General features: G+C 42.0%; 1 protein-coding gene across 2 annotated transcripts in view; it reads right to left on the reverse strand.

Annotated features, from left to right (window-relative positions):
* The window catches only part of syne1b (spectrin repeat containing, nuclear envelope 1b), an 89,494-nt gene extending 63,930 nt beyond the window's left edge, over nucleotides 1-25,564 (reverse strand). Inside the window, exons 1-41 of one of the 2 annotated variants that reach the window (XM_078289337.1) lie at nucleotides 25,486-25,564; nucleotides 24,014-24,075; nucleotides 20,878-20,973; nucleotides 19,902-19,985; nucleotides 18,830-18,922; nucleotides 18,366-18,544; nucleotides 17,931-18,127; nucleotides 17,219-17,328; nucleotides 16,661-16,711; nucleotides 16,465-16,497; nucleotides 16,002-16,109; nucleotides 15,753-15,890; nucleotides 15,076-15,240; nucleotides 14,845-14,957; nucleotides 14,276-14,444; nucleotides 14,077-14,173; nucleotides 13,961-13,981; nucleotides 13,319-13,521; nucleotides 12,482-12,646; nucleotides 12,191-12,343; nucleotides 11,688-11,831; nucleotides 10,546-10,713; nucleotides 9,903-10,061; nucleotides 9,361-9,525; nucleotides 8,873-9,007; nucleotides 7,927-8,085; nucleotides 7,227-7,435; nucleotides 6,938-7,046; nucleotides 6,590-6,754; nucleotides 5,924-6,091; nucleotides 5,443-5,619; nucleotides 4,711-4,851; nucleotides 4,423-4,583; nucleotides 3,967-4,117; nucleotides 3,379-3,606; nucleotides 3,159-3,257; nucleotides 2,802-2,989; nucleotides 1,907-2,030; nucleotides 1,628-1,794; nucleotides 975-1,128; nucleotides 187-812 (exon numbers count right to left, since the gene is read on the reverse strand). In XM_078289337.1, coding sequence (XP_078145463.1) covers nucleotides 187-812; nucleotides 975-1,128; nucleotides 1,628-1,794; nucleotides 1,907-2,030; nucleotides 2,802-2,989; nucleotides 3,159-3,257; nucleotides 3,379-3,606; nucleotides 3,967-4,117; nucleotides 4,423-4,583; nucleotides 4,711-4,851; nucleotides 5,443-5,619; nucleotides 5,924-6,091; nucleotides 6,590-6,754; nucleotides 6,938-7,046; nucleotides 7,227-7,435; nucleotides 7,927-8,085; nucleotides 8,873-9,007; nucleotides 9,361-9,525; nucleotides 9,903-10,061; nucleotides 10,546-10,713; nucleotides 11,688-11,831; nucleotides 12,191-12,343; nucleotides 12,482-12,646; nucleotides 13,319-13,521; nucleotides 13,961-13,981; nucleotides 14,077-14,173; nucleotides 14,276-14,444; nucleotides 14,845-14,957; nucleotides 15,076-15,240; nucleotides 15,753-15,890; nucleotides 16,002-16,109; nucleotides 16,465-16,497; nucleotides 16,661-16,711; nucleotides 17,219-17,328; nucleotides 17,931-18,127; nucleotides 18,366-18,544; nucleotides 18,830-18,922; nucleotides 19,902-19,985; nucleotides 20,878-20,973; nucleotides 24,014-24,075; nucleotides 25,486-25,564 — 6,113 coding nt within the window. The remainder of the gene's footprint in view (nucleotides 1-186; nucleotides 813-974; nucleotides 1,129-1,627; nucleotides 1,795-1,906; nucleotides 2,031-2,801; nucleotides 2,990-3,158; nucleotides 3,258-3,378; nucleotides 3,607-3,966; nucleotides 4,118-4,422; nucleotides 4,584-4,710; nucleotides 4,852-5,442; nucleotides 5,620-5,923; nucleotides 6,092-6,589; nucleotides 6,755-6,937; nucleotides 7,047-7,226; nucleotides 7,436-7,926; nucleotides 8,086-8,872; nucleotides 9,008-9,360; nucleotides 9,526-9,902; nucleotides 10,062-10,545; nucleotides 10,714-11,687; nucleotides 11,832-12,190; nucleotides 12,344-12,481; nucleotides 12,647-13,318; nucleotides 13,522-13,960; nucleotides 13,982-14,076; nucleotides 14,174-14,275; nucleotides 14,445-14,844; nucleotides 14,958-15,075; nucleotides 15,241-15,752; nucleotides 15,891-16,001; nucleotides 16,110-16,464; nucleotides 16,498-16,660; nucleotides 16,712-17,218; nucleotides 17,329-17,930; nucleotides 18,128-18,365; nucleotides 18,545-18,829; nucleotides 18,923-19,901; nucleotides 19,986-20,877; nucleotides 20,974-24,013; nucleotides 24,076-25,485) is intronic. The other variant, XM_078289338.1, reaches the window with a different exon arrangement.
* Between the last annotated feature and the right edge of the window lie 550 nt (nucleotides 25,565-26,114).

Here is a 26,114-nt window from a genome sequence, read left to right on the forward strand (position 1 = left end):
ATCACACTTAAAAACACTCTACCTCTAAGAATGATCGTCATTGGTAAACGAGGCCCTGTTTTGCTCAAAGCACGTAAATTTGAGGAGTTATTATAGCCCTAAACAGCGCCAGAAATGTTCTGAATTATATGATAATTATAATAATTACATAAGTATTGATCAGATTACCCTCTTGTAGTAATTTACCTCTGCTGTAGAGCATGCAGGCTAGGTTCTTTGAAGCTCTGGTGGTCGGCTTTTTCTTCAATGTCCTCCACAGTTTTGAGCAGCTGTTCTTTTCGCTGTCTGAATGAGGTCCACAGAGCCCCCAGGGCCTCTGCTTCACTCTGCTTGGTACCAAGCAAGTTCCTTACTGCATCCAGCTCACCACTGAGCGAATCAGCTAGCACGCGGCACGAAGTACGAGACCCCTCATCACTGCCAATGTGAAGATGGCTCTTGCAGAGACTGCTGTCCAGGCTGACGGCAAGAGTCTCAAGCTGGCTGATGTCTGGGACGATAGTGGCCAGCTCCTGCTGCAGCTCCTCTACCCGGCCACGGTCCCAGCTCCCAGCACTCTCCACAGTCTGTCTCAAACCCCGCAGCACCCCTGCTGCCACACCGTGGGTCTGCAGAAAAGCCTCCAGCCTCTCCAGGCACTCTAACTGGAGCTCGGCTATGTGCTGGGCCTCCAGGTAGGGCTGGAGACAGCTTTCCTGTCTGCTTTGGAGGAGCTGTGCATCGCCAGGCTCACAGCACCCACACAGCTTCTCTGTCTGCTGATCCATGCTCTGTCTCACACTAGCCTGCTTCTGCAATGTCGCTAGGGCCTCCTGTCACAGACAAGTGATACAGGGTCAAGTGTTATTAAGACACTGCTCGCCTGCTCACTGATTGTAAGTTGCTCTGGAAAAGAGCGGCAGCTAAAATGTGCAAAATGTAAACACATGCATGCATGCATAAATTAATGAAAAATACTTAAGTGTGGTTCTTACCTTTACTTGTGTGGCAGCAGGCTGCAGGTTGGCAATGTTGATTTGAGAAGCTGAGTGCAGATTGGAAAGCATGGTCTCGCTCCACTGGGAGAACTTCAGCAGGACTTGGTCAAACTGCTCCACCAGGGAGAGGTGGTCCTGAAGCTCTCGGATTCTGGAGGACAAGATGGCAAGACAGTGAATCAAATGTCAGTCAGGACAAGGCCTGGGTCAACTAGTATTTGCAAATATTTTTTAGTATTTGTTTTAATCCGCTTGGAGAGGGGAACACAGAACAATACCATGATTGTCATAAAGTTTAGATTATGCTTAATTTAGCATAGTTATTTGTGATAAGTGTGTGTGTAGACTACTGTCTAGAGTGACTACTGTCGATGTTTGAGGTCAAGTGAATACAAAAGGAAAGCTATGTAGAATACGAGAACATATTTGTTTATATGTATCAGGATATTGACAGATACTCATTTGTCTGTCAACACCAATGGCCAATACTGAGCTGTGGCGTAATGTACTGGCCTAGCTTTGCATTCACTGCAATTGTGGGAACAGGCCAACGTGAACACTATCTGGACCAGCACATGTATGTTTGACCTGCAGTGTGAAAATAACCAAACTGAATGACAGAGCTACTTTTCAGTGAGTCTCTATCTTACCTTTGAGGGAGGGCTTCATTTTGAGCATGCAGTCTCTTCTGCAGTGTCTCCAGCTCCTCTTTCAGCTGCCTCACTCTCTCTTCTGGTGCAGTAGGATACAACGACGTCCCCAGAGACACCAATCCAGCGTGAGCGGGCTCAAGGGACTTGACGTCACAGCACAAGCCCTGCAACGAAAACATACTTTTCTGATAAATGCATTTGTTTTCTACATTGCACTCAAAATATCTACTGTATTACCTTTAATATGATTTTTTTTTGTTTGTTTGTGTATTGCACCTGCAAATCCTGGAGCTCACAGTGGAGCTTGGTTTTATCAGCCGATAGACCATGACTCTCTGGTTTGGATGCAGACTCACTTCTCTCCAAGCAGGAAACAAAGTTTGAACGATCCTTCTCATACCTGCAGCATAACAATAGACACACCAATGTCTGAAAGAGCAAAATCTAGATTTATGTTTCAAAGTGCACAGTCTGTGCTGATGAAGGGTACATTCCTCAAATTTGTTGTATGTTGGCTGCAATTTTCTGCCAGTGGAAGAATTCGTTTTTTGAGACTTTTCTCCCAAGTCAGTCTCAAGTCTTGAGGCACAAGTCTAAAGTCAAGTCCCAAGTCTTAATGTAGTTCATGTCATTCATGTTAAGTCTCATGTCTAAATGTAGAACACCAAGTCAAGTCAGAACAAATCAAGAGTCCAGTGTCATTTATTATCTTAAACAAAACAAAATATCTAGGACTTTTCAATGCAATATGGTTTTAATAGAATAAAAACCAATCATGAAAAAGTGCATCATGAGTTTGATTCCTATAATCAGTTTCAACTTCAATAAAATCAATTATTCCATACAAATTCAGAAAACAGAATTTAAATTCAGTTGTAGATCTTTTGTCAAGACTTTAGAAACCTTTTAAAGTTATCAAAGTACAAGTCAAAGTCAAGTCCCAAGTCACCAGAACCCAAGTCAAGTCACGTCTCAGGTATTCTCTTCATGCATCAAGTCAAGTCTCAAGTCTTAAAATTGTGACTCGAGTCTGACTCTGGTTCTTTACTTTGCTGCCATCACTCATGTCATGTGTTGAAATGCCCCCCCCCTTTTTTTTTTTTTAGCAAAATTCTGTGTATGTATGTTCATGGCCTAATATGTTAGGTTTACTGTGTACAATATCTCTTACTTTTGCCAAAGAGACAGCAGGTTCTCCAGAGTGCTCTGTTTATCCTTTGCCTGCTGTACATTTTGGTCATAGCTGGTTTGTAGCTCTGTCACTGTCCTCTCTGCTTGCTCCTTGTCACTGAGTCTACGGGCACCAGCTGACAGGGACAGCAAGGTCGCCTTCAGCCTCTCCAGACACTGACCGACATCCTGGGGAACAACAAGACAAGACATTGAGCCACACAGCATTACCGGTGAGCTGGAAGACAGACACGGAGAAGAACACCTGGCGCTGTATTAAGTTTTGCAGTTCACCATCAAATATTGTGGGTAAATAAAAGAGAGTAGACCAGAAAAGGAAATTAAAACAACTGAATACCATGTGGTTTTGAAGAGCTTTGTAGGTCTCTGATGAGGAAGTGCAGGATTTGATAGGATGCTCCAGTTTTGTATGTAGTTCACTAAGTGTTGCTTGTACCTGGGAGACAATTGGGATCCAAAATTAATTATATGCCCATACTTTCCCCAAATACTGTGCTGTATATTGTCATCATGACATTATCAAACAATTAAATTCCTCCTCCAATCAGCCTATCTACCTCCTCCAGGCTAGTGTTGAACCTCTGCTGGTGAGAAGAGCTTTCCTCCAGCTGTCCATCAAGCTGCTGCACGCTCTCCTTCAGCTCCTCCCAGTACCTGCCGATCTGGGTCAGACGAGCCTTGATGCGGGCTGCCTCCCCTGAAGACACAAACTGGGCCAGCGCCTGGGAATCGGCCTCCAGCTGAGATAGAACCTCAGCCCGCTCTTTAAGCTCTGCACCCACAGCCTGGACATGCAGATAAGGATGCAAAATAGTAAGCGAGACTGAGATAGGCACTGAGTCCTTCATAACTGTTCAAAGGTGGTGATACACTGGGAAATTTTTTGGGCAATGCAGAGGGGGAACACGCCTAGAAACAGGCAACAAAGTGAGATATGGGGCCAAAGATTTATTCAAATGTTTCCTGGGAACAAAACAATCCTGCTGTTATCCTACTGCCCAAACAGTCACCGTGTGAATCACTACCTTAATTTAAAAATGTATATTCTTAGTATAGCTGGTTCACAGTATATGTCAAACAATTATTAATATGACCTAGGCATTTTCAAATAGGTTTACTAGGGAATGTTAGAGGACACACAGTACCTTCACTGTGTTGATCTGTTGCTCAAGAGGCAGAGTAGAACTTTTCAGGACATCCAGCTGTTTTTCCTTGTCAGATATCCACAAGGAAAAGGCCTCAAACCCACTTCCAAACCGGTCCCACTGAATTTTCATTCCTTCAAGAGTCTTGACACTAGAGCACAGGAGCAAGCGTTATAACCTCTTACAACATCACACCACAAATCCAACATGGGCTAAATGGTAGTTGCAGATAAATCTTAACCAGAGTACCAGATCGGTGGGTTTAATGCATCTGGGCAATTCAGATTGTGCCAGGTAGGTTGTCACACAAAACTATACTTAACTGACTTTCAAAAACATGTTACTGTGTACATTTCCTGGCACTTATTGCATTGTCCTTTGTGGCAAACTCCACTCATCTGGCATCTGGCGATATCATGTGACAGTAAGTTATCGAATCAAAATCTACCATCTTACTCTTTTTTGAGCCCAGCCTCTACTTTGTCCACTTGCTCACTGAGGGAGCGAGCTTGGTGTAAGAGCAGAGTCTTGTTCTTTGGACCAAGTTGGATTTCTGTTGCCCTCCGCAGCAAGGTGTTCATATGAGAGGCCTCTGCTTCACATTGCTTCAATAACACCTGATTAAGAAATAGAGAATATTAGTACCATTCTGTGTTTAAAATGTGTTTCTCTCTCCCATGAATGTCAAGAATCAACCAAAGAATATGTCCCCTGAAGTGACCCCAACCAACAAATTTTACTTACTCTGGCCTGGTCCAGTTCAACAGCCAGGCTTTCTGGACTGCTAAAGTTCAGGTCCCTCTCCATTGTGAAGCGGGCCTTGTTGACAAACTCCTGCACTGCTCCCTGTTGGCTGTCAAACTCCTGCCAGGCTGCCAGTGTGACCTGTGGATGACAATAACCCAGAACCATTAGTGCAGATAAAAACACTGACAACTAGATGGTACTCGTAAGTTCGTTTGATTATCGTTTGTCTTCCGGGTTTAATTTTCCAACAAAATAGCACGTGAATGCTGTTTAGCAGCCAACTTGGAAGTCCCATATGTCGGACCTTCCCACAAGTACTTGAACGCAGCATAATAGTTATGGCTAAAAAACAATAATCATCTAATCACAGACATCCCAGATCACCACCAAAATTGAATCAACTGATCCTTGGGTGAAGTGCTATCTTGTCCTCAACATTTCAGCCAAATCTGTTTGTAACTTTTTGAGATATTTTGCTAACACACAGACAGATAGACAGGGGTGAAAACATAACATAACATAACTTTTGTTAGAGGTAATTATTGTTACAATGGACAAGACCAAGAACGCTCCCAGCAACAGAGTCAAAAAATCCATTTAAATGTTTCCTAACACAAAGAAGTTCCTATGTAATCAATGCAACAATGCTGATTTAAATCATTTTGAAAAGTTGTCCACTAGCATTGCCCCAAAAGTTCTCTGTATCACTGCCTTAGAGACATTGCTCACCTCAAGGCTTTGCTCCTGTGAATCCATGTTCTGTTCCATTTTGCTGAGCGTGTTCTCTAAACTCTGCAGGTCCTGCTGCAGAGTCTCTCCTAAACCCTCCTCAGCCTGGAGCTGCTGGCCTCTGGTGATCAGCTGCTGGACATCCTTCCTCTTCAGCTTCAGGCGTTTCAACAGTTGCTGGGGACGATGAGAAACATTCACAATGTTAAGCCATGGAAATCCCTCCCCAGAATTTGTTCAAGTTGACATGTTTAGGACAAATGCCTTTAAAACAAGCACAATAAAAAAGAAAATTTCTCATCATTTAATGTAAAGACATTTTTTTTTTTTTTAGATTATTTTTGTTTGTATATCTATATATGTATTACATGATTTGAGAAAATAAATACATTTATTTATTATTTATTTATATTTTTAAAAAAGTCAACACAAGATCTCTTAAATGAATTAATGATTAGTATTGTGAATTCAAAGCTCCTACCTGGTGAACGAGGAGTAGTTGCTGGGCTTCTCTGACGGTCTGACAGTCCAGTATCCTGGTGACCTCAGCCTGGGTCTCTTTCTGCCCCTGAACCAGCTCATCCAAAGTGCTTCGTACCTCTTCCCTGAACTGCACACAGTCCCCGACAGCCAGCACCATCTTCTCAGCCTGGGAGATCGAACAGGGGAAAACAAATACCGCCTTACTGTCAGATAAAGAATATTGGTTGTACGCGACCCGGCAATCAATGAAATATCACTCAAATTATTATTAATGCACGCAAGGATTATGTTACAGTGGTCTATATCTTATCTGCATCATTACAATTCTCTTCTATTTTGACTTTTATTGATTGCCATTTAACAGTTTCCTATTACAGCAGATAGCTACTTTATTAATACCATAACATGTGGATATATGGATCCATACATCCAGTGATAAGCCAGTGTTAGTATGCATCTTGTACCAGAGTGCTCTATTGGGTGTGTACTGATGAGTATGTGGGACAGTTGAGTGTGAGTGAGGAATGCAGATTATTGTGATACTGTTTTACAGTATCTGCATGTCCTGTTTTTTTTTTTTTTTACTGTGCTTAAGCAATATAGCTTCCCTGCAGGGAAAATAATGTGTCTTAAGTTGTATCTGAATAAAACAAGTTTCACCTACCTCTAAGAGAGAAGCGAGGAGGCCCTTAAAATCAGTAGAGAGCTTGCTCAGTGTGCTTCCTTGCCTCTGGGCATCGCTGTCAGCACAGATCTCGATCAGTACGGCCATACGGGCCTTGAGCCAGCCAAGGTTCCCCTCCTGTAGCTCTGCATCATTCCTCAGCTCCTGAAGGCAACAATGGAGTGTGACACAGCCCATGTGGTTAAAAGACTCATCTGACGCAAAGTGCTTTCACAATCTGACCCCCCCCCATTAGTGACATTGACATAAGTAGCACATCATAGAAGAGGCTAAGGAGGGGACTGTGAGTGGAGGATTTGGGGGTTGGAGTGCATGGGACTCACTTACCATGATGGTAGCCTTCACCTGGCCATATTTGCTGGGATCATTGGCTCGGTTTCTCAGCAGCCTCAGCTGGCTCTCTTTAGATATAAGCCAGCAAGAGAGCTCAGCGTACCTGTTACATAAAGGGAAAATCCCACTTCTAATTAGATTCAAATAGAAGTGTGGAAGGATGGATGGCCTAAAAAACAATGCTGGAGGTTAAATGTCATTATCAGATTACGTCATGTGACTGCACTAAATAGGAATGCCCCAAAATAGACTTTGTTATTACTTCGAATATGCCACAATGTACCTTGAGTTGTACTCCTTCCATTTATCTGGGTGCTGCAGTAGTTTCTGGTGGGTGCTCTCGATTTCCTCTCGGACCTCAGAAAAGGCCTTTCTAGCTGCGTTCAGAGTCTGGTGGGCAGGGTCGGCCTCAGGGAGTTTTTGACAGAGTTCCTCCATCAACAGCAGCCTCTTCTCACAGATGGACTGGGGGCCCTTTTCCCTAAAGAAGGTCTAAAGAAAGACAGCACAGTCTATTTACTTATATTAGAATTGGTATTGTAGGCATCCTGGTGGGTCAGTGGGGTCAGTGGGCACACCATGTACACAAAACATCATGGGTTTGATTCCAGTTTATGAAAAAACAAGTGTGCTAGCGCTTTCTAGTTGCTCGGGTAGAGCGGTGAGTTGGGGCATGTGTATGACTGGAGTGTCTGTTTCTTATTTTTAGATACATTTGGTTGATATGGCAATAAGTTATTGGACCTTGAAAGCTGAATCTTAACAGATGGAAAGAAGAGACAAGTGCTACTGAATGAGGATAGCAATCACAAGCCAGTGTTGAAAAGATCTATTTCCTTGACATTGGAAGAACCTCATTTCTTTTGGATTAAGTAAATCAAAATCTTCCCATGCAACTACAGAGCACTGAATCTGCATTGAACTCTTTCACAGTCAATTAATCAATACAACGAAATCCAGCCAGCCAGCCACTCTGTGCTCACCCTGTGCTCCTTGACGAGTCTCTCGCTCCCCATGCCAGCCAGGTGGCGGTTCTCCCTGGTCACCTCCGCCTGGCACTCCTGCAGAGACACCATGAGCTTGCTCCTCTCCACCTCCACTTTCAGGTGCAGGAGGTGAAAGGGGGCGTCTGTCTGAATGTCCTGGAAGAGGAGAAATACAGGCATACAGGGTCAGATTCACAGCAATGCATCATTTGTGTTTGTTTTTAAGCAACATTTTGGCTAAAAAGTGCTATACAAATATAGTGTTATTAGTAGTAGTAATAAAAGTATTGTTGTTGTGGTTAAATGGAATACCAGTTTATTTAAAAAAAATAAATAAATAGACCAGCAAGAAATAATGACGTGTGACTTCAAGTGTGGCATAAGTTCCAGTGGTGAAATATAATATCATTATTATTACATTATACATTATTAGATTATGTATTATTTATAGCATGTATTATTATTAGTTATTTAAAGCTGCACTAGGCAAGATTTTTAGGGTAAAAATACAGTCTTATCAGCCTAAATCACAATGTGGGCCTGCAACAGAGAAGAGCGTCACATCACCTCAATTGAGACCCCTATTTGCCCAAATGAAATTTTGGGGTCAGGTATGGACACAAGGTACAGAAGGTAGTGCCCAATCAAGAGTTAAGAGTGAAATACAAACCATCTTCTAAATAGCAGCAAGCAAGCGCTCCATCAAGTGAAAACTGAACTCATCAGCATTAGAGGTTTTGCTTTCCTCGTCCCTTTGGTGTCCTTTGGTATAAAGCATCACAGACTGGCCGGGTTGGTAAATATGAGTGTGCTGTGTGCAGTTTACTGACGTCAAGTTATATGATATCAGGATATTGAAGTCAGAATTTTTCAAACTGTTACCCCTCGCTGCCATTTGGCACCACCAATGTGTGAAGTTGCCTAGCGCAGTCATGGGACCAACCTTCCAGTGTTTGTGCAGCTTCCTGACAGTTTCCTGCAGAGACTGCTGCTCCTGCTCAGGCAGAATGTCTGTCAGCTCATCACAGGCCTTCAGGAAGGCATTCAAGACCCGCTGGTCCAGCTGACCAAAGAACTCCTGCAAAAAACACCAAGTCATTTTGTGTCACACGCTCCACAGGATCAGTCACCTCTCATCCCCATGCATTCTCCTCATTCTCTGGTTTAGGGAATGCTACAGCAACCATTTTTCTGTTGTATTTTTCCACTGGCATACTGAGAGAGTGTGATCTTGTTTGTTTAGAGAAGACATGTACAAATCTCTATGGTACAAATACATTGTGTACTGGCACCAGCACACTTTTACCATACTCATACTGAGACAAACTGTGCAGAAACCATAATGGTGAAACATACTGTACTGTGCAGAATGGGTAGTAAATGGTATACGCTTCAGAGGTGGAAAAGGACAAGGATGAGCCATTTTCTTACTGTATGTTTCTTGAGCAGCTCCTCTGGGTTGCCTCTCTCTGTCAGACAACTCTGTGCCATCTTGAGAACCTTCTCCAGCTCCACCCGAGACTCCTCAAACCTCTTCATGAGGCTGCTGTTGGCCTCTACATGCTTCCTCCACTCTGTAGATTCCTTTATCATGGCCTAAAAACACATAGCAATCTTTTTGTTTATGGAATTCTATTCCTTTTTTTGCTAATTTGAATGTATTATTCCAAACCTGCCTTGCCACCTGTACATGATGAGGAGTAAATCCTATTACTAGTGTTGGTAATGCTGAGTAAATCCTATTACTTATAATATAATAGTAATTACTTAATCCATTTTCAGAAGAACATCACATCTCAATACTGATTGCAAAGATCATCTCTGTAATAAACAGTGGTTTTAAAGCAGAATGCTAGGTGTCACTGTAAATAAGAACTTGTTACTTAAACTGTTTGGATGAATAAAGGTTAAATGAAAACAGGATGTGCACTAACATAACCCTCCTGTACTGTAAAGCAGACAATGTGACGTACCTGTGAGGAGGACTGCAGGTCTGCTACTCTTTTCTGCAGAAGAGCCATGTCCATGTGTTGGAGGGTCTTACTGCTGTCCAGAATTTTCTGAATGCTCTGGTGGTTCCTCTCTATCACTGTCAGACACTTCTTGCAGCTGTGCGTGAAGGTCACCAGCTCCTGCAGTATTCAAATGACAGGTAGGGTGTTAGCCCTCTATTAATATCTTGAGGCTATGTCACTTATGTCAAAAAAGCATGTTTCAGCTGAAAATGACAAATGAAAAATGCTGGATATTTCATGCAATTTTATGGAAAAAAATGTATGTATGTATGTATGTCATGTATATATATATATATATATATATATATACACACACACATTTTTTTCATAAAATTGCATGAAATTTTCAAAATAGTTACAAAGTGCTTTGCAGACAATAAAACAAACACATAAAAGCAAATAAGATACACTTTAAAAATTCAGCTATCAATTAAAAACAAAGGAAAAAGGAATATGGAAAAAGGAATAAAACAGATGAGTACAACAGTCACAAAATAGGTAAAAAAAACAAAATAAAAGTCACAATAAAACTGTTTTAAGAGGTGACTTGAAAGATGACACTGCCCCTCAGGCATCATATTGAAACTCTTGTCGAAGTCACCTGGCATTTCTGTTTGAAGTCTCTGGGGCCCTCGGAGTCCCGGGTGCTGGTGATGCGACTGGCCTTCTCCAGGGCCTGGTAGAAGCCGGTGATGTTCTTCTCCATTTCTTCCAGTTGAGGAAGGAGCGACTGGGACTCCCTCAGCAGAGGCAAACATCTCTCCCTCACCTGATTGGAGGAGAGCATGTTGATGAATAGGGCCGCACAATGTTTCAGTACACCTTCATTTATGGTTCAAAACGTTAAAGAACAAAGTCATGTTGGAGCAGAATAGAGAGCAGGCTAATTTTTATCTATCTCTTCTTTTTTCTTTTAACACCACTGTGCCCATCATTAAGTGGTCATTAATTCCACTGGAGAAAACAGACACACACTAGGGTTAGACCGATATGTTGCTTTTCGGATGCATCGACAAACTGACTCTGGTTTTCATTAGTCTTGGTTTCATTGGAGAGTTTATGTCCAGTGGTCTAAATGCTGTTTCAGAGGCTTTTCCACCCTGTCAATAATACAATTCTGGGGGAAACATTGGATACTTGGAAATTTTTGGTGCATAAAAATGGTCAAATTTAAACATATTTAATATCAGCAAAAAAAAAAATCAACTATCAGTAGCTTCAATACAAAGGTATCAGTATCGGGTAGGGATGGGAAAATATATCTAAATTCAATATATCGCAATACAACAATGTGACAATATGTATCGCGGGGCAGAGAAATGAATCACGATATTAACTTCATTTTATTAAATGAGATGGCTTGCCCAGCACAATCACAATCCCAAGATCTCCATCGAAAGTATATTGTTTACACTTTGTAATGACATTTTCTAAATTGTTGTTTACATTCTAGCAAGGCAATGCCATTGCTAGAAAGGTTTGTGGCTCAGAATTAAACATAATTCTGCACAGTCATACTTTGTTGTCCTTGAACTTTTATTTATTACATCTATATATCATATTGCGTATCGAATCGCATCATGAGATAAACATATCGTCTCATCCCTAGTATCAGCCTTGAAAAACCCATAACAGACAAACCCTAACCAACATACACACGCACATACACACACACACACACACGCACACAGCTAGGAGAGGGAGAGAGACAATCTGAACAACTGGATGTTGAGATGGACACACCTTGCTCAGTTGCTCTTTGATAGAGGCCATCACAGCCAACATCTGTGAGACCTCGTCCTGTGGGGTGTCTTTGGTCAGGAGCTGAGCTGTACGGCTGGCCGCCTTACAAGCTGCTTCCATAGCTGGCACTTTGTGCTTGATCTCCTACAGAAGTAGAGAGATACAATGGTTTTTCAGGTGGGTGTGTCTATGTAAATAGTTTGATGAAGCATAAAAGCAGAGCAACATTTGATTAAGTGTCATGGAAAGCAGAACAGAGATGAGAAATTAGTCTAACTTGTGAAAGAGAATGCAGACGCAGCCAATTAAAATGCACGGCAAAGTGAGGTAGATGCAGGGATCGGGTATAATGTGAGTTCAGCATGTTTTGCACGACTGCCTAGACGTGTTTCTTAGCTCCATCAAGAGAAAGTCTATCATAATGTATCGATGCATCACCATTCAGTGTGATGGTTTCTGAGGTGAGTGTGTATGGGGTGTATTTGAGTGTATGGGGTGCGTACCTCAACATCTTGAACAAACGTTCTGACGTTCAGGAAAGACACTTGGACAGGAGCAGTCATCTTCTCATTGGTTGCATCCATGAAGATTTTCAAGGTATTAATTCCTTCTTGGTAGTCTTGCCTCAACTTATCTACCTCATCTGCTCTTGCATACTGCCATTGAAACAGAAGAAGAGAACAGAATACAGTGACTTGTTTTCAAAATTTGAGTTGTCAGTGTAATACAAAGCATCATTATAGGTGAGTCGATTTTGGTGGTATATTTGCTGTTAAAAAAAAAGATTCATTTACATGTTTGACTTTGACAAACAGCTCCCTCCATCTCCCGTTGAGAAGAAGAAGCTGCTGCTTCAGATCGCGCGAGACTGTTTCATCGCAAGTCTCGATGAGGAAGTTCCCAGCATCGTTCATGTCCATGTGCTGCTGCATCCAGTGAGAGAGGTTCCGGAAAAAATCCTAATGGAAGAGAGGAAAACAAACAACGTAGTCGATTAACACTGTAGAATCAATTGTTATAGCTTTGAGGGGCCGTCCATTAATATCTACTTCAGTGATAAGATATCACACTAGAACAGTGGTTCTCAACGTGGGGTCCGGGGACCACCAGGGGTCCCTGAGGAGGTTCCAGGGGGTCCCCAGCAAATTGATGAATTGTTAAACTTCACCGTTATTTCATTTACAAGAAGTTAACACTTAGAGAATGTAGAAGAATGACTATTTTGATCATAGTTTCTTATTTCTCTACCTATGTCATAGAACTCTGGACAAATTCATAACTAACAATAAAAATATTCTCAGATTTGGGTCTGAGAGACAAAATCTCATCAAATGGGGTCCATGGCCCTAATGTGGACTAAATTAGGGGTCCTTGATATGAAAAGGGTTGAGAATCACTGCACTAGAATACACATTTTTAAAGGTATCGTTGCTCTATTCCTTTTAGAAATTTGATAGAAACTGAAAAGGAAACATCACTCAATTTAAGAATTCATATGTTTACTGCAGTCTAAGGCAGAACAAGCAAGCATGCAGGCATGGGTAGCTTCCTAATACTGTTTAGCAGCTCAAATACATGCCGTACATTACAAAAACAGTTTATAATCATGAGTATTATAAACTTCTACTTACACGTTTGGCGTTCTCCGACTGGTTAAGCATCTGCTCAGCGTCCTCCAGCCAGGCCTGCAGAGCTGCCACTGTGCTACTGTACTTCTCCCAGTTAGAGATCACCTCCTCCAGCATGCTGCGAACACTGCGCACCTCCACAGCCAGGTTCTTCCACTGAGCCGTCGCGTCACTGAGGAACTTACTCACCCCCTCTCCTTCATCAACTGAAAACAAAGCATGGGATGAGTTAGCCAATCTGGGATTCATCCTGAACACACTGGTCAGTTTAGTGAGATGCAGCTTTGGTATCAGCTAGGGAAAAACTAGTATTTGATGATGTCTGCAAATCATTCAGTTTTACGGTTGCTCCAATGTTAAGTGAAAATTATCATGCCAAAATAGCATTCCAAGTACTGCGAATATTGTTATTGTTTCATGCAGAATGTGATAATTTTTCAGTTCTAGGGTGTTAGAAGTACAGCATGTTAGAAAAGAAAAGTACAGCCCCACACTTTTCACAGTAGGAAATGGCTCAGGAGACAGGCAGAGCTATGGTATCAAGGATTAATCAAAGAACCACTAAACCGCAACCAATCATGGCAGTTGGAAAGCATTCCATCCATCCATTAAAATTTAAATCTGTCAAACTGTCTTTGGACTTACCTCTGTTACAGGTCTTAGACCCTGTAACATGAAATCGATAATTAGACTGTTTACTATGAGCCCAAACCAAACAATACATTTATCAAACGGGGCTAAAAAAAGAAAAAGAGTCTTACTTGAACTATCAGACTTTACATAGACCTCTGCAGCTTGCTTGAGGGCTTTGAATATTATCTCATACTGCTCAAAGAACCTGTGGCCTTCAATGAATGACTGGAATGGAAAGAGAAACATGAAAATACAGATGAAATAGTTTGGTAGACACAGTGCAATAAATGGTTATAAATATAGACACATATAGCAATTCCAACTCACAATGTAGCTTTGCAACAGGAGTTCGACTGAGTCCCGTCGGCCATATTTGATGATCCAGGACTTGAGCTTTGACTCAGCCAAGATAAGAAATGCCATCAGACGATACTTCATTTCCCAGAATTCCAGTTTGATCAAGTGAGCATAAGACGACGTAGACACAAAATTGAACCTGCAGGTCGAAGCAAATGGTCAGTAATAATTCAATTTTTCCTTTTGATTTTGCAAGAGGTGTAGAACTGGCAACACCAAGCTCCAAAACCCATTTTATTTTATGCAAAAACAAGGAAACAACAACAACAATACATTTTTAGTAAAACAAGTGAAAAAATTCTGCCAATGGGATGAGGTAATTCCACTTGTTTTCAATGCAGTTTCACTTGTTTCAGTAACTTTGTAAAAGAATAAAATCTTGACAGAAGTGAATTTGCACTGGAAACAAGCAAAATTATCTTACTCCAATGTCAGATTTTTTCCACTTGTTTTAAGAAAAAGAAGATTTTGAGACTCAGTGATACAGTAGATATAACTCATCCCAAGACGTCATTTGATTATTCCCACAAAGGTCTTACCGTTCAGCCATGTCTTGGAGCTGTTCAGGTGGGACAGGTACCCCATTCACTGATCTGTCTCTGTGGATCTGCTGGAAGGTCTGCCTGTGCGATTCCAAGTTCTTTAAGACCTCCTGCAACATTCAAACACATAACATTATGCCCACATAGGCTTCCATGTATACCTGTCTAAAAATAATACGGCATCTAAAACTCATTGACGGCTTGACACAAAGGACCAACTCTCATTACCTTATGCTGCTCTAGTTTTCTGTGAATAACATTGGCTGTCTCCTCGTGTGCATGTTGGATGGGAATGTCCTCTCTCAGAGCAATCTCTGCCCTATGAAGCCAGGCTCCAATCACTCCCAGAGGACCGGGCAGGGACTTGTCCAGATAGATGTGCCAGTCCAGCAGCTGTAACAGACATCCATTAGAACCAATACTACACTATCAAAGCAGGGTCCCACCATTGAGGAGGCTGCGCCGATCAAAACGTTTCCACATGTTTTCAAGCATTCAGCCCACAAAAGAGTTTTATGCCAGTCTAGACAAGCTGTGGATGTCCAGAGGAGCAGTCTGCCCACCGAACAAAACCTCCTCTGTTCCCCTCTCGTCCCCTCTTAACAAACTCTAATTCAAAGGCTTGCGCCCCACTGAACATTTTATTGCAGCCAATGAAGAGAGAAACCCTGAGTCGTGCTTCTCTCATTATGATAGCTTTCAGTTCTGGGATGAGAGTCTGCTGTGCTGCGTTTCCAGCAAAAGAAAAAAAGCATAATACTGAATGAAAAAGAATGACATATTAATAACTCATTTTTTGATTTGTTCAATTTAGTTAATAATCATAATTAAGCCTGATTTCTTTCTTTGTGGCCTACAAATTATGTATGTTGTTGCACAGGGACATGCAATACAATCACACTCACCCGGACAGACACGCGGTCCCAGGCCTGTTTGACTAGAGCTTGGTCCACAGACAGCTTGCCGTCCCTCTGGACCGGCAGCAGCAGCGGATCTGTCTGCTTTTTCTTCATCTCATACTGCACACGGAAGCTCTTGAATGCCTGGAATATAAAAGAATGAAGGGAGAAAACATATAGTATGAGTTGATTAATGTTTTATGTCAAAAGCAGAATGTTATGTAAGTGTATTTTGTCCCTGTAAGACTGACTCACCTGGTACTTGTCAGTGAGGTTTCCCTCTGCTCCTTGGGCCCGCAGCACATCTCTCTCCAGCTGCTCTAGAAATACCTTCAGCTCTCTCAGCACCTTCCGCTCCTCTCTCTGCCAGAATCAGGGAACAGACAGCGTGGAGTCAAGGTAACAAACCAATTCTAATTCTTCTAATTCTTCAAAATGTTCTAATTAATATTCTAATTAGTATCTTGAGAAACTCACACCAAACTGACATTCCAGAAACATCACAAGAAGTAAGATTACAGGAAAAAAAAAACACGCAGTTAGATTGAGAGGAATAAAAACCGGGTTACCCCGCTTGGATATTAACAGTTTAGAGGAACACACAAAGCCAGCCTCAACATTTTGTGCACAGATTAGTTTTGGAAGCAGAGAGGGGCATGGACACTAAAAATATCCTCTTCAAATGTCTGGTTAAATTTGTTAATTTAGTGACACATACCTCAAGCATTTGCTCTATATCTTGGGGACCAAACTATCCAGGAAAGCAGCAAGGCACACAGAGAGATGCAAACACAGCACAAAGAGGCGTTAGAACAGCAAGGAAAAAAAAGAGCAAAATGGAGGAGAGAAGGATGAAGGTGAGGTGGGGGATGCACTCCAAACAGACAACACGCAGTGCAATGACATGGACTTACCTGTAGCACTGGAACTGAGAGTGCAAAAGTTGGAATTGAGCCAAGAAGCAGCTTAATATGTACAAAAAAATTGAATAGATGGAGAAATGAAATGAGTCTATGATGATGGAAACCATAATGATGGTGATAATATTATTCATGAGTTCATGCTATGGTGAATTCTGATTCATGAGAGCTTTATTTGGTGTAATGACAAATATGATGAGCTGCAAGCACAAGCACACAACAATTAAGCACAGCTATAGCAGGTTTTCATTAAGCATATAACTACCATCTCTGATTTAAATATTGTAATTCTCTAAGGATGGTGATACACTAGAGAATTTTTGGGCAATGTAGATGGGCAACAATCCCCACAACTTGCATCAAAATAACGCACAGACTTAAATATTATTCAAATATTTAAAGGAAACAAGATGCACCTATGCGATTAAAGCAACAATGACAAGGCAACTCCTTGGGCACTGTTGCCCATCAGTTTCCCAAAAGAGCTGCCCTATGTAACACTGCCTTAAAGGAACAAAATATATACAGCAGCAGAAAGTTTAAAGGAGATACCTCATCCTGCTGTCCGTCAGTCTCAGAGTGGTGAGGGTTTGGGTAGTGCTTCAGGAACTGAGCCACATACGTCATGATGGATTTCTCATCCGGCTTGTCTACATCCACATCTACAGAGCAACACAAAGAGAGTCTGATGCACCGGAGGAAACTCTAAAGGATGACTGTACTGTAAGTTAGCTGATCTGAACAAGTGATGCAAATGCTTTCTTTTGCCTCCAAGAATCAGATCAGCCATCACTTTTGGCATTAAGTCAATATGACACAGAGGATAAATTTAATAATTCCCTCAGGCCTGGTGACAGCTAATTATAGATATCTACTTTCATCTCCATCCTTGACCTGATCTTTCTAGAAATCAGGGTCAAGCTAAAAGCAGAGGCGTTTCAGTGCAGCTCATTGTGTAATAAAGCCTCACGACTCTGCTCCCTCCAGACAGGACTGCAGAGCCACTGCAGACTGCTTCACTTCCACAGACTAAAACTAGGAGCACGAGTAAACACCGAATCATAATCCTCTGAGGAGTTTCCCTGATCTCTTCAACACATACACATACTGTGAGAATCATGGTTCAGCATTGACTGAAGGAGTAATACAATTTACTTCTATATAAGTTGTAAAATATATCTGTTTAATAAATTGTGTTCACTGCTATTCTGTCGTCAGCATCATTGGAATTCTTAATGGAAACAGTACGAAAGGTAAAGAGCACCTTCCGCATCCAGAAGACGAGGAATGCCCAGCTCATTTTCCGCCAGTGCAAATGCCTCCTCCAGGTTCTCCCTGTTGCTCCTCCTCCGCACTACCTCCATGTCCACCAGGTCTGGCCTGATGGCGTGGACCACAGATTGGAACGCAACACCACTGCGCCAACTGGGACCAAAGTCCTTCACCTCGATGCCATGACGCCTTAGAAACATACATGCAAGCATTTTCATTTAGCAGACTCATAGAACATCATGTAAACATAGAAACCTTCATACTGTAACACAACAAACCCTTATCTATATTATGTATTATGTATATCTATATCATTATGTATATCTATACCTATATCCATATACATGTTGCAATAACGGGCCAAAGAAACCTAGAATTTAAAATGTATGAACAACACAGCAGCAGCAACTCTGAGTAAGTGACGTACTTGGCTGCAGTGCACTGCACCCATCGGAGCAGGGCCCTCTTGGCGTTGCCCTGGAATTTGTTGACCACCTTCCTCTTCATGGGTGGGCTCCCTGTCTCAGAGCTGGCCATACTATCCACAGAAGAGTTGCTGTTGGACAGGGCCTGGAGGGCTGGCAGGTTACTGGTTAACTCCTCAATCTAAAAGAGGAGCAAGAGCAAAAAGAAAGAAGAGGTTACACCGTGACCGTGGCGACATGAGAAAGTAACGTAATGGTAAAGATTTCTTCTATCTGTCTCGCACTACATACTGTTTTGAAGTGGCAAAGATTCAGATTGGATCAAAATTATGTAACAAAAAAAAAAAATGTTATACAGAAAGTTCCCAATGTGCAGGGTGGATTCGTAGGGCAGCCACTCACCTTGATGTGAGCATAATTATGAGTCAAACTCAGATAATTAGGTACATCAGATTTGATGTATTACCTGGAAGTAGAGGATGATGGTCCATATCAACCCAAGGACAATTGATGGTCGACCATCTGCGATGTCAGTGGCATGAATGTTAACTAGTTTGATCTGAAATAAAAGCAGAGGATTACTCAGAAGTGGGATATGCAGGAAATTTGAAAGTGAGAATTTATTGTCTCCCCTGAATTGCCTTCTGTCTGAATGAATATTATGAATATTAGATTTTTTTTTCCTCAGTGTCATCAAAGTCAGCTCTTTGATGAAGCTAAGTACTGTAGTTATGAGGCATCCGTATAGCCAAAGCAAGGGAGGCAGAAACAGCCATGGTGAACATAGAGAACAGTGAACCAGAAGGAGAACAGAAAAGAGAAAAGAAATGTGTTCAACTAGCCATCAAAGGAAAAGCAGATGTACTATAGCACTGCAAATCTTGCACTGGAGAATTGCCATAATTTGACACATTTGCATTCGATATCTCTACATTTCACTACTTAAGAAACTCAGGGAGCCAGACACATCAGAAACCAATGTTCTTGTCAAAATGCATCAAAATGCATGTCAGTAGAAAAGCAAATGACTAATGGCACTACATTTATAGAAAGTGTAACAGAATGGGTATATCCAAGCATTGCTCAGTACACATCGTGCATCAAACAAGAGGTATGCATACAGTATATGAGCACACAGGGGGGTTTAACGGCGACTGACCGGAGATCCTCGATACACAGACTGAAGGCAGACATGGTGGGAGAGAGGTCACAACACTGTAAGTCTCATCCCTCGGGGAACCCAGAGAAAAGTGGGGCACTGGCCTCATAAAGACTAGGGAGGGTTTATGTAATCAAAGAAGCCCTTTTACTAGCTACTGCTTCTCTGGAGGCAGTGCGTGTTGTGCAGATAGAGTATCTTGTACGCTAACAATAAATAGAGGAAGATCATACATCTGAAAACCTTTTTCTTGTGTATTCTTATTTATACCCTGAGCTTATTTAGGCCATGTCTTTGTTTTTGGTTGTAAAAATCCAACTAAAAGCTTATAAAACATATAAAATATCCGGTGAGAGTGTTGTTACAACTGAATGCTTACCCTCCTGCCTTCGAGGAACTTGAGCGCTGTGCCGATGTTGGAAACCCAGTGGATCCTCTTCAGCTGGCGTCCCTGCTCACAGGGCTGAAGACAGAAAGGGATTAGTGAAAATCAAGCTGGCTGAGGAGGCCATATCATACAAAAGCTGGGGATTAAAGCTATCACGTAATGTCTTGATTCCACTCTTTCCTGATTGGAAACAGATAGGAAATAAATAGCAACTGGCCTACTAGCGAATAGTTGGTAAACTTGTAGCAGTGGCTGGTAAGATTGTCTACTCTATCAGCCACTTTGGCAGATGATAAACCATCATTTAAAAGTTAGAGATTGAGAGACATTGACTGGATAATAACATAATATACTTAACAAAATCTCAGTCGATGGTACTACCATTGTCTTGATGATCTCTTAAAAACTCAAGCACATACTGTAAATGTCAGGAAAAATCTTGACTGCTTAGTTGTGGAGAGTCAAATTGCTTCAAATTGCTTTAAAAAACATTTAATTCTTCAAAGACCAATGAACAGTGTTGCCCAGCCTGGTTCTAGTTTTTCTTTCTGTTTTTGTGACTCACTCAACTATTAACATCCTAAGTGATGTACTTGGTATTTATTAGTATGCAGATTTCTTGTATTACATCATGAAACAGATGGGAGTGCTAGACATAATGTAGGGTTTCGGGTGCATACAAGTACAAGTTGACTTGAGTCAGAGTCCATGTGTCGTAATGTGAAGGTGGACAGACAGGCCTTGATTTACATATTCATCACTTCAAGTGCACATGTTGCAGGAGGCCGCTTATCCCTGCGTGTAACTAACTCCTTGCTTGGAAGCAGGGGAGTGCAGCGCATGCGTAAAAAACAACTTAAGAAACACTATGTGGCGCTTAAGTAAAGGTCTGAATCAGGCTCATGTATCCTTGCAATTCACATTTGAATTTGAATTCTGTGCAGGATGATTCAACAATACTACTCACTAGTCTCTGGCCAGACAGCACCTCCAACAGAGCCAAGAGCTTCACCCCATCTTTGATGTCCTCAAAAAGGTCGTTAACCTCTAGAGGTGGTTTACGCTGGTGGAAAGAGAACACTGTTAACAAAGTAGAAACTAACATCACTTAAAATGAGCCATAACCAGAAATGAATAAATCACTGAACGCCAACACATTTTTATAAGCGATGTCTTTGCATTGTTAATTCTAAAGTATGAGAGGATATTTGTATTCTAACCCATTCCCAGAGATAAATAGAAAGCAAAAGCTCTTTGTGAGAAACGACAGCATAGCTTGTTAGCAACAACCACAGAGCCTCCCTGCAGCTGAAAAGATGGTGCCTTTGCCTCAGAGGTGGCTTGGTGCCCAGTCCTGAGGCGATGGTACTCCAACCAAAATCAGTGCATGGGCTCATTTAACCCTAACCGGTCATTGTCTCCTGATATCATATCCACACATTCCCATAACTGTACAATCTCCAAGTTAGATGACGGTGTTATACCTACTGCGTTAGACAGGCTACACAATCTAAGGAAATGAAACAGATGTGTGTATTTATTCAGCAGAATGAAGCTTTAATTAAAAGCACAGGACCCCATGGGAATTCTTTATTTGGCACAGTAAACAGGTCATTTCACAACTCAACACATCCCATGACAGGATGCAGTTGGCTGCCTATGTGGGGCAAAGCAGTGTGAAAAGGCATTTCTCTGCCCTGTGTACATTTACTGTACATTTACATGTTTTCCTGCTTGTCATGTAACTACTGTAGAGCAATAATGTTAGTGGGCTGCTCCCTCTTAGTCGATTAGATGACTATTCAGTTGTTTGAGTTTTAGTCAGCTTATACTTCTTTAGTCAGTAAGTCAGATTTAAATATTTTTTTTTACCATACTGCATCAGTTTCTTCCTCAAAATTATAATTGCATCTATAGCATCAGCACTATATTCGAAAATATGTATTTAAGATTTGTTTATTAATCAGTCAGTCATCGATTAGTCAATAAAATTGTATTACTACTAGTCAACTTCAAATTTGTTCAGTCCAGGACAGCTCTGATAAATAAGTAAATATAAGTCGTAATAAGTAAATAAAACTAGTTATCTTTTACTTTTGTAATTATGTTACTAAAATGCACAATCACACAAATATAGAGCCTCTACAAGGTGGAAATCAATCCCACCCTGGAAAATGAAAGTACTGACAAATAGAGTCACATGAGACCTCCCAACACTGGCAAAACAGTGAAAGCAAATCACTGGAAAGGTGCTTAGTAATACAGTAACAGAGGAAATGGACACAAAAGGAAACTGTGACAGCTGGAGGAAGTTCAAACTAAGATAACAGGCACCTAACCAACCATAGCAAAGAAGAAATAGGGTCATCTCAAAACAGAATTTAGCATTTATTCGCAAAAAGACATTTCAACAGATTTCCGACGAAGATCACATCAGAAAAGCTTTTCTTATAATTGCAAGAAAGGTTTCCGCCACATCTCCTGATTGAAAGATTTCCTTTCAAATGAGCAAGTCAGTCTCTCTCATACAGGAGCTGCCTGCAACGTGTGAATATGATTGTTTGAGAGCCCTTTCATGACTTAGCTTATTCTACACTAGTCCCATTGGTATGCACAGAGAGAGAGCAGGGTGCAATGCATGAATAATGAAGAATAGACCAACAGAGTGTCTCTACGTTGGCCCACCACATAACTGAGATTCCTCTAAAGTTTTAGAAGCCACGCTTTGAACTATTGTAGGCAGATCAGGCTCAACAAAAGACCCCTCTAGAACAAATTTCTTTGCTGGGTCCCCTACTTAAACCCTGTATTTGCGTCTGATTAGCCATACTCAAACACCGAGGTACACTGTGCTGTGTCAACGACCATTACGGCCGCATAATGATCGCTCATTTTCAACAATCTTCTGGGAAAGGTTTTGACCGATTGCTGTTGATTTGTAGCTGTAACGCCCAGTTTTATGCAATGTGCACATGCAAATACAGCTTCTGCTATTTGAAGGGCATGGTACACTAGAAAGCCTGATTCCAACCATTATCTGTGGTGTAATACAGTATGTGTTTCGCTCAGTGCCTTGTAATTTACATGCATGGACCTTAGAAGCAGACGACTGCCTGCAGGGAATTGTCCTCACCCTCTTGCTCTCCATCTGCACAGTACTTCACTGTCCCTGCCAATCCTGTCCACAAATACACACACTCACACAGACATACATGAGTGTACTAACACCCACGCACATACAGTACCTACACGCTCACACACACACACGGACGCCATCCACACACACACACATACACAAATGCAATGTATAGGCTATACCCCACATCCACCAGCTTCCGCCAAAATGCCTTTGTAGCTCCATATGTCGACACACAAACACACTGCTGCACAGGTACAGAAGCTTATTCAAGAGTAAATGCCCCGCGGAGCTTCTATTAAACTGAACAGCAAAGACGCCTCTGTGCTGTGACACAGGCCTTATTGCTCTATGCCATTTTTACTTTGCCAGTCATAAGCTTAGCTTAGCAAAAAGTCATGCTGAGAAGCAAAGCAACAAAGCAGTCTCTGCCATGACTACAATAGTTACAACACAATAGTTCTCCTCTCAGGCAAATAGAATAGAAAAATCATATAGGTATACATTAGATGTGTTCCTTCCATATCATTAGAACCACCAATCGGTCTATGTAAGCAAACCCTGTGACATCAAACATGCTTCAGAGCAGAGATGAATGATATCGTTTACTATTAACTAATGAAGTTCAATTATATTTTGAGGTGCCTTTGAAGAGGCCATTATGATTGCATGACAAAGCTCGTTTCGCAGTCGATTCTCTCCACACGCAGCATGGGTCAGCAGCCTGAAGTGCCTCTGACCGGAGAGAAGCTAGGACACTATAATCATGAGGAGCACTAAAAAAAAAATCACAAGCCTCTCTGGTGAGGGTCAAGATAGCATAGATGTAATTGTTTTCAGAATTTGTTTTACTTGAGCCTTAATAGCTCACTGATAAGCCTGTAAAATCCTATTTTCTTGTCGAATGACTTACTACAGCCATGTGATATGTACGCAGCAGAGTCCATGGCTGGAATTCCACACTTACCTTCGCTAAATGAGAATTGATCCATTTCGTGAAGGTTCTCTTCTGCACTGCCTCTTGCTCATCTGAAAATTAAAGGCACACAGCACGTTTCAATACACGATGGATGTCACATACTATAACTGTTGACTCTGTATGTTAACCGCCTCTCCTCTTTATTCACTGGACTCTAAGCCGCACACTTCAGACTAGAGGAGCTGGTGATATTCACAGAGGACACACACATTCAAATGGGGGAGAGCAGATGTAACAGCACTTGATCATCAGTGATGACAAACACAAATCCTTAGTTATGCATAAAGCAGTGGTTCTTCATTCATTTTGTATCAGGACCAAAGTGCCAAAATATTACGACGGTCAGGAAGCCATGATCCAAAAGATTACATAACAAAATATTCTGCTATCTGCACTCTCGTAGACGTATCGGAGCATCGTGTGACTCATGTTTGGGTCCTGACTTGAGAAACACTTGTCTAAAGTATTCATCCATAACATCGGCTATTGTCCACTGATGACTACTGTCTGACAAAAAAAAAAACTGTTGTTACAGTTACAGCCATTGCAGGACTCCCCCACCCTGAATCCTCCATTATCCAAGCTCATACTACAGTTGAGCAGAATTTTGAAAACAGTTCCTCTGCGATGAAGTCAATCAATCAAGTAGCATCGCAGCAGCCCTGCAGCACGCATGTTAAAAGTGTGACTTCTGCAATGGCTAAATCTGTGCAATGTGAATAACGGGAGCTCGGCCACTGCTCGTATAATAGATGCTTCTGACAAGTGCTCTCGAAATGAGGTCATATGAAGAGATTAGAGAATGAGTGGAGAGGAGATTTCTGCCAACACATCTTGCGGACCCCTCTGTGTGTTTAGTAATGACATGCGTGATTGTTCAGGTCACCCCCAGCCTCTTTTGTGGTGATACTAATATATTCAGCCACAGTGCCTCATGCATTATGCAGCATTGCTTTCTTATGTATAACAAAACATCTGATTTCTCTGCCCTCGTGATGCTGTTGTAGTAGCGATAAGGGGAGAGACTGATTTCCAACACCCTGGCATGTATGCCGGTAGGCCAACGCTGCACACTGCACAGAGTGGCCATTTTTAAACATCCACCCTTAGAGATATAGTCAGTAGTCACGTGCTTAAGAGAGCAATGCTAACACTGTACAGAGAGCAAAGACATCACATTAACCCACAGGCAAATGCTTCATCACTGATGCACAGGGGATGCCCAGTGAAGCATACCACACACATACAGATGCACAGGCACACACACAAACACACAAACACACACAAACACACACACACACACACAGCTGTGTTCGTGCAGCATAACTGGTTCACATACCAGGGGTTCACCTACAAACCACAACCCTATGTTATATCCTTGTTATATTCCACGTAAAATCCCAGATCCTCACAGATGAGAAATGAAGGGTAGATTTGCAAAATGCTGCTGCCCTACTTACCGCGTAGATATTGAAAAAATCCAGTCACCAGGTTTAAAGAAGAAGTCTTTTTGACAGATACATCCTTATAGTGAGCCATTCTACACTCTCCGGCTCTCTCCCTTTGCCTTTCATGAGTTCCTGGGTACGTGTGCGATTGTGTGAAGATGACATCCACAGTGGAAAATTGGGCACAAAAACACACACACAACTGTCCCTTTCCCTTTTTTTCCTGCAGGAAGCAAAACAGATCTGGCTGCCTGGTTTCCCCGGTGAAAGCCAAAGAGCTGCTGGGGGCTGTGATGAAACGTCCCCTCCTCCCCCGACACTCACACTCACACACACACACACGCGCACACACACACACACACACACACAGACAGCAAAGCAGTGGAAACCCCTCTAATAGAGACAGCGATTTACGATCCCATCCTTTCTTCTTCCTGTGTTTTTCCCATCCAGAGGAGCCATGCTTGTGTGGATGTGCACAGCCCCGCTGCACTGCCTGCCTGTATCATCATACCGTCTGAGGCTGGGGAGAGATCAGCCAGGAGCTCTGCTCCACCAATCAGCATGTGGGAGGCGGTGATGTCACAGCCTTGGCTGCATTATCCCGATTTAAGCTCGGTGTGTGTGTGTGTGTGTGTGTG

This window comes from Centroberyx gerrardi, chromosome 17 (genome assembly GCF_048128805.1).
Source record: "Centroberyx gerrardi isolate f3 chromosome 17, fCenGer3.hap1.cur.20231027, whole genome shotgun sequence".
Taxonomy (NCBI): domain Eukaryota; kingdom Metazoa; phylum Chordata; class Actinopteri; order Beryciformes; family Berycidae; genus Centroberyx; species Centroberyx gerrardi.